The sequence below is a fragment of the Triticum dicoccoides genome, chromosome 7A (genome assembly GCF_002162155.2).
Source record: "Triticum dicoccoides isolate Atlit2015 ecotype Zavitan chromosome 7A, WEW_v2.0, whole genome shotgun sequence".
NCBI classification, from domain to species: domain Eukaryota; kingdom Viridiplantae; phylum Streptophyta; class Magnoliopsida; order Poales; family Poaceae; genus Triticum; species Triticum dicoccoides.
In genome coordinates this window covers 201,624,240-201,631,923 of record NC_041392.1, presented here as the reverse complement: position 1 = coordinate 201,631,923, position 7,684 = coordinate 201,624,240, and the positions used below count along the sequence as shown (strand labels likewise).

The 7,684-nt window shown below is 45.5% G+C and overlaps 1 protein-coding gene and 1 pseudogene across 1 annotated transcript; one reads left to right on the top strand and one right to left on the bottom strand.

Annotated features, from left to right (window-relative positions):
- Positions 1 to 746: 746 nt before the first annotated feature.
- On the top strand, positions 747 to 1,974 carry LOC119329512 (annotated as a pseudogene).
- Positions 1,975 to 2,036: 62 nt separating this feature from the next.
- LOC119329511 (trigger factor-like protein TIG, Chloroplastic) lies at positions 2,037 to 7,684 on the bottom strand. The gene is made up of 13 exons (XM_037602575.1): positions 7,359 to 7,684; positions 7,100 to 7,183; positions 6,460 to 6,588; positions 5,976 to 6,064; positions 5,688 to 5,871; positions 4,443 to 4,533; positions 4,018 to 4,172; positions 3,640 to 3,732; positions 3,310 to 3,402; positions 3,072 to 3,152; positions 2,849 to 2,998; positions 2,644 to 2,739; positions 2,037 to 2,350 (listed from the first exon to the last, which is right to left on the bottom strand). The coding sequence occupies exons 1-13, from the start codon at positions 7,614 to 7,616 to the stop codon at positions 2,273 to 2,275; spliced, it is 1,581 nt and encodes a 526-aa protein (XP_037458472.1). The 5' UTR covers positions 7,617 to 7,684; the 3' UTR covers positions 2,037 to 2,272.

Below are 7,684 nucleotides of genomic sequence, written 5' to 3'. Positions count from 1 at the left end.
CGTTACATCTCCCCTCTCGTTGTTATGCATCTCCATGGATAGATCTTGCGTGTGCGTAGAATTTTTTTTATTTTTCATGCAATGTTCTCCAACAGTCATCGGCATCGAAGGTCCGTTCAGGGGCTACTAACGGTGTCCTGGGCTAGGGGGTACCAACCTAGCCCGTCCATACACTTCGGCTTGGGCCGAAGGGCCCTCATTCTCCGTAAGATGGACCCCAGGGGATGTATGTTGGGCAGAAGATAAGACCACGTCTCCTGAAGACTTGCCGTATACTCTAAGACCTCTTTCGCCGCCTCCATATCAGGATACCGACCTTATAAGTTGTAACCCTAGATACCCTACCCGACCTGTATATAAGTCGATGGATTTAGCCCGTAGAGGGGACATCAACACAATCTTATTCTTCTAACCTTAGAGTTAGAACACATCTGATCTCGAGGTAGATTACCCCTGTAATTGTAACATCTCCATCAATATAAACAAGAGCAGGATGTATGGTTTTACCTTCATTAAAAGCGTTCGAATCTGGATAAACATCACCTCCCTTGTTCTAGTTACCATCTTTTCAAGATCTACAATTCGGGACCCCTACTCCGAGGTCTACCGTTTTTTACCCCGACACCAGTGATGTAACAAATCCAAATGTGATGGGAAAAAATCCCACACGAGAAAAAAGAAACGCTGGCCAAGGCTGGCAACAAAGCCGAAGAAACGCAGCTCGCCCGGCAACACAACTGTATTCCTTCCCAACAAAAGATGGCTGCAGACGACTACGACGCCGCGGTCGCGCTGGCCGAGTTTCAGGCGGCCCGCGCCGGCGTCCGCGGCCTCATCGAGTCCGGAATCACCTCCGTGCCGCCGCTCTTCCTCGTACCCAGCACCATCAGCCCCTCCCCACCGCCATTGGAGAGCGAGATCATCTTCACCATCCCAAGCGTTGACCTCGCACTCCCGCACTCATCCAGCCTGCCACTCATCCGCGCCGCCGCACGCTCGGTGCGGCTTCTTCCATGTCACCAACCACGGCGTCGACACCGCCACCGTCGACGGCGCGGTGTCCGCCGTCCGGGCCTTCCACGAGCTACCCCTCACCGTCCGTTCAGCGTTCTACACGCCCGCGTCCGTCGGGAGCGTCACCTACTCCACCATCCCCATCCAGCCCGGCAAAAACTCCGCCGGTCCTCTCCTCCCCTGGCGCGACACGCTCCAGGTCCGCTTCGGCCCTCCTCCGGCGCCTGACCTCGCCCATCTGCCGCCGGCTTGCCGGGACGCGCTGCTCAAGTACCAGCTGCTCATGACGGCGCTCGGGAAGAAGATGGCCGGGCTGCTGTCGGAGGCGCTCGGCGTCGGCGCGGGGCGGCTGGAGAGGGCGATGCAGGTGGAAGGCTTGCTCATGGCGTGCCACTACTACCCGCCGTGCCCGGAGCCGGCGCGGGTGGTGGGCGGCCTGGAGCACACGGACCCCAGCCTCTTCACCGTCCTGGCGCAGGACGGAGTCGGAGGGCTTCAGGTGCGCCTCCGCGACGGACGGTGGGCCGACGTGCCGCCGGAGCCCGGCGCGCTTCTGGTCAACATCGGGGACGTGCTCAAGGTGCGTTGTCCCTCCAGCTCTGTAGAAGTGAACTGCTGCCGATCTACCACCACGATGATTTACTTGCGGATGGAAAAAAATTCAGGTGGTTTCAAATGATGAGTACGAGAGCGTGGAGCACAGGGTGGTGATCAAGTCTTGTGAAGATGCGAGGGTGTCCATTGCACTCTTCTTTAACCCTGCGAAGCGCCAGGAATCCGACTTGTTTGGGCCCCTCCCGGAGCTCTTGACGGCGGGAAAGCAGCAGCGTTACCGGGCTTTCACCCTGACAGAGTTCATGAGCTCCCGAAGAGAGCATGGCCATGGCACCAAGTCCATCGACCAGTTCAGGATTGCACATGAATAATCGGATCCAAAGGATTTGTGCGGACTATCGCCATTGCATGTTTGTCAGGACGAACTTGGTTATGTCTTGGCAGAAATGGAAATTTAACGCTGTAAAGAGAAAACAATACCTCACATAATATAGTACTCTTGGAGTATGTTTATGATATTTGAGCTCGGGATTAGAGTAACACTTTCGGTACGTATAGAGCAAACTTGACATCTACATGTAAACGAGACTTCTCTCTTGTGCTATGAACAAAGCAAACTCTTCTGTCTGCAAAACCAAGGTAGGCCAGAGAGAGTTTGCACGCCTGCCATCCTTGAAAACTGACAGAGCATCTAGCGTCGCGCTCATTTTTTTATGTACTCGATCGTGCAGTTCTCCTTGAGCCACTCCAGCACCTTGGCAGCCTCCAGAACATCCTGAACCTGCATGGTTTTCAAACCCACAACAGACAAAGAATGAGATTTTCCAGCCATGGGAACAAGCAAAGGTAGAGGGAGATAATTTCCTTGGCACTGCCTTGGTTCACTTAATACGAGTACTAGGCATGGCTGTTTAACAGTCACCTTTTTTCTGTGGGGATTTAACTATCATCTAGTGCGTATATATTTTAGTAGCGAGGTCACAGTAAGATCAAAAGGGTGTTGCCAGACCACAGCAAACTGAAGGAATTCAGCACTGAAAATATCAGGAAAAAAAAATTAGAACAGTTAAGAACCTGCTGCTTGATGTTCCCCTCATCGTAGTCTTGATTATAGCGTTTGAACTCTTCTATAGAGTTCTCGACTTCCTTGACGAGCTGGTCTGTCGAGTACTGCACGGTGATATGTTGTTAATGCATGGACAAAGAATGTGTGGACCGGAAGTCAAAAGTAGAGGTTCTATCGCTCGAATCACAAATGAACAGCAATCATGTTATTTACCTGCAAATTTTCGGCCTTGAATATTTCACCAACAACCAGCATTTGCTTAATGATCCTAGTAATGTTCTCCCTCTCACCTTTTAGGTACTCCTGGACCGACTTCTCGCTTGAAAGGGATGCTAGCTGGTCTTTGTCTAGCTTCCTTTCGGCCTGCGGGAATCAATAAATACATTGAGAAAGCAAGATACAAAAGCTAACCTAGTGTTAACTGCTTGTTCAGTACCTGAAGTTGGAGAAGTTTCGCTCCATACAACTGTTGGCCTTGTTCTTGAAACAAGGAACGTGGAACATCAACGTCTACCAACTACACAAACCAATGGAAACATTAGTGCAAGCTTATGCAATCTTGGAGAGAATGTGAAGAGGAATTTGATAATGGAACCAAAGGTAACATATCGATGGTCTCCCTGCAAAAATAATAATTCGGAACTGAAAAGCTATTTCAGAAGCAAGACCACAACCTTTCCCAGTTGGTCGAGGATTGCATTATCTGTTGCTTGTTCTATAGCCGTCTTCTCCACTTCTTTGCATCTTTCCAAAATTCGTTCTTTGACCTGTTTCAATCAGAAGGGATGATTTCAAGACAGTTGAAAAAATCCATCAACCATCGTATCGTATGATGATCACAGTTTACAGCTAATATTTCGCAGGGTGAACTGCAAACCATGATCAATCGGGAGTACTTCTCCAAAAAGAAAACAGGTTCAACAGGTACATATCCAGTGATGTTGATTTCAATGCCTATTATTAACTACCAAGTGGAACAAATAGTACAGCGGTAGAATAGAAACCTCATCGATGGTATTGCATCCTGGAAGGAGCTTTGCGGCAAGCGAATCATCCAATTCTGGCAACTCTCTGAAGAAAAGTTCTTTACAGACAACCTGCATAATACAGTCAAAATGGGAATGAAAACTCCAGCACTAGCTATAGATACAGAACAAAAAACTGTGTCACCGTAGTTTATGTGCAGTCAAACAGGACTAATATACATGTGCATCTATATTTCCCACATGAAAATCATACTAACAGATGTGACGGTAAAAGTAATTCCTAAGTGTAATGACTTCCATGTGATATAGGCACAATATAATGTGATTACTAATTGGTAATAAGAGTGGAGTACGCAGGTATATACATCTCGGTCTTTAGGAGGAAGTCATACTCACAGTAAACTGGGCACGGACACCTTGTAGAGTTTCCTGCTCAAACGACTCAGGGAACTGAATAGGAAAAGTTCTAGTCTCACCAGGACGAATCCCAATTAGCGAACCCAGAAATCCAGGAACAAGATTAGTATTTTCCTCTGTGTCCAAGTGGAACCCTGTAATCATAGTAGATGTGCATCACAAGATAGAATGAAAGCAATAGTGTGCATTCTATCTTATCTGATTTCTGGTATACAAAAGAGAATTCTGAGGATATGTAGACTTGAAAATCACATCACTACAGTAGTCAGTTGCAATCAAAGTAGCGTACAAAGCCAGAGACAATTGGGAAAATATTTTAAATATATAACAGCATATTATCATAATAGGCAAACGATGAAGTTGCGAAAATAAAACAGAATGCAGCTGTGCAAAAACAAACAAACCTGTACTCTCAGCTGACGGAATTTTTTCACCTTTAGAGCCGTCGGTCGTGATAGTTTCAGCCAATATATCCAGTACAACTAGATCACCTACCTACATGGTCCAAAAGAGGATGCTTTTATACTGATACTTACCATGAAATAAGTTTAATCTAACATGCCTAATCCAAAAAAGGAAGCCGCATAGTTCATACATCCTTTATTTATTATGAAAATCACAATGCTGTTTTTTTTCAACAGAAGTCATAATGCTGTTTGACACTGACAAGGAAACTGTAAGGGTATATATGTACATGATGACTTGGCTGTGGTCAATATTTCTGCTAGGCCCATAACTCTCTTTTGTATATAATAACTGTTTCAACTAGAATAAGATGCAGATTTGTGAATAATTATTTTTTTCCTAAGTTATCATGCTAGTAGGGAAATCTCTAGCCGTAGTCAGCCAAGCCTTGCCACCTTCTTTGCCAGAACAGGCAAATGCAGAACAATGAGATCTGCTTCAAAATGACCAGATTACCCCCTGTTTAAAATATGTGTAGATATAGGCCGTATTGGCTCCCAGCCTCATGGTCTTATCTCATCTTCATGAGATTCAGTGAGCACCCATTGCCACTGAATCTGATCTGGGCAGATCTTAGCAAGATTAATGTTCATCATCAACCAGCAATTGTGTTCACTGGACTGAACTATCGCTGTTGGCACATTTGCTATTGCCCCCATTATCATTGTTATTTTGAATTTCGGTAGATGCCATATGACATTGCTAACTTATTCAACTATCAGACCATCAGTACAAGTTGCTGAGCTATCATAATGCTAACTAGTGGAAACATCTATAGATATAAAAGGTACACGGTGTAACATCAAGAAGCTCCTGGAACTGTTTCGCTCAGGTAGTACAACCAGGGCTCAATTTCCCTTTGAGAACCAGACAATAATCACTCTATCAGCCATAATAGCCCTGAGCTATAATGCAGGCACTAGCAAATACAGCGGTATTAATAGTATAAGTTGGCATCGTAAGACTGCAGACCATAAAATCAGGAAGACACAAATATATGGAGTAAGAAGAATAGTTCGTCACTTTGTCAGATACTACTAGAAATTTGGCCGATTTCTGCAAAACTTTGCCGGTTACTTGAAAGGGGAAATTAGAGTCCTGAATAAACTAAAGCTAACACATGGTAAAGGTTTCATGGTATATTAATATCGCATTTACATACTATAGCAACTGTAAAAAATCACCTGTAGGCCTCTGTCAGGTACTATTCGAAGCAGCCCTAGAGATTTACGACGACGCTTAAGCTCTAACTCGGCTGCCTTTTCTGCATCAACAATTTCATCTATTTCAATAACCACTTTGAGGTTCTTATATTTGTCTTCAGATAACCAACGGACTTCAGGAACAACATCCACAGCAACATCATATCTGAGCAAAATTGGTATAAAGAAAAACATATGATCAAAACAACAATTTTAAATAAGTTCAGATAATGAAATAAGCAGGAGACCAAGATGGTAGTAACTGTCTACCTAAAGACATGGTCAAGGGAGAAAGCCTCGTTCATATCATCAAACTTAGTGAGAATGCGCACAGAATCTTCTAATGCCCTCTCTTCTACCTATAAAAAAAAGATGACGATATCAGCTGAGCAGATGTAATATAAAGTATAACATAGCACATAGTTTATTTTTAGAGGGAGAAAGACAAGTCATGGTTCAGCAAGAGATTGGATCATCAGAGAAGGGATCTGCCGTGAGAAATGTTCTCAGCAAAATATCTGCCAAAAATGTTAAACAGTGCTTCATCTCTGATGATCTGCCAGTTCAGTTCATATGAAATGGTAATCTCTACTTCAAAAATTTCAACTATATCATCACTCTGATAATAATGATGCAAGACAAATGCAGGTTACCAGAACTAATTTTGCTTGTCATGAATCGTTGGAAACAAAGAATCCATTGTGTTAAATATCAGGGTATTGCTTGTAAAATAGGACTGGGAAGAAGTTCATACCGAGGACAATGCTTGAGGAAGTGTATGTCTTAAGATAGCTTCAACTGTAGCAGCCCGTACATGTTGTGGTCCAACGTAGTTTAAAAGTACATTTTCTGGAACTATCTTTCCAGGCCGAAATCCAGGAACCTGATAAGAAGGAATAGCAGGGGCATACAATAAAAAACTGTAGAATATAGAGCAGCATCACAGACACCAAGTAGAATTATCTATTTTCCCCCTTCCGAACCGTCTGGTCTTACTGATTTACCTATGATCAACTGATTGTAAAATTTGATGCAAGCTGAAAATACTAGATTACATGAGTATTTCCATTTTGTGAATGCATCAGATCTCATTTATACACAAAATTATCAGGGCTCGGTTTCTATGAAAATATCGAACACTTGGCGAAACCCCAAAAGAACACCTGTGACTAAACCACAGACAAAGAAGGCTCTCGGTGCTAAGCAGTGCAGCAAGCAAGTAGCACACACTGACACACATGTTGCAATCTTATTCATGATTACTGAACATGTAGCCGTTAAACTTCGGTGTAAGCCCACATTCCTGGCTGTGCTTTGTAACTCTTTCCATAATGTTTGTCCTCACGAATTCTAATCTTCTTCATTTGATACAGGTTTTAGCACAGAAATGGTACCTTGAAACGCTTTGAGTACTCGAGAAGAGTTGTTTGGTAGCACTCCTGGCATATCGAGGGAGGCACCTCCACGCTGAACTTAACCTGCAAAGCAGCATACCACGGCCATTACAATCGAGCATTGGTTCATCAGTATAGGTCCTACTCTAGCACTAAGCATCGCACCAAACTGAGACAAAGTTCCACATTGCAGAACTGCGTGGCTCTCCAACTCATATACAATCAGAGAGGCAGTTAATTGGGCAGAGTCGGGGCTAACACTGGAGTTGGGCTGCGGCGTCTCGATGACGCGGACGGAGTCCCCACCACCCGCGGCGGCCTCGCGGAGCTCTACGGCGGCCGAGGCGACGGGGAGTCGTCGCCTCTGGGACCGCGAGATGGAGGCGGAGGTGGACAGGGACCGGGAGGAGGACGGCGACGAGGAACTAGGCCAGGAGGCTGCCCGTGGGGTTGAGAAATGGCTGCGGCCGGGGTGAATGGAGGCTGTGGAGACGACGGCCGCGGTGGCGAGCTCCATGGCTGCGGCTCGGAGTGGAGCAGCGCGTTTGATTTTGTGGGGGAGAAGACGAGCGGAGGGGATTAGGA

Bases quoted from the DNA above. Each gene is read 5' to 3' on its own strand.
- LOC119329511 (XM_037602575.1), bottom strand. From the start codon at position 7,616: ATGGAGCTCGCCACCGCGGCCGTCGTCTCCACAGCCTCCATTCACCCC. The intron at 6,589-7,099 runs GTACCATTTCTG...CCTTCTTATCAG, and splicing joins AGTACTCAAAGCGTTTCAAG to GTTCCTGGATTTCGGCCTGG. The intron at 4,534-5,687 runs GTGATTTTTTAC...TGGACCATGTAG, and splicing joins TACCTGACAGAGGCCTACAG to GTAGGTGATCTAGTTGTACT.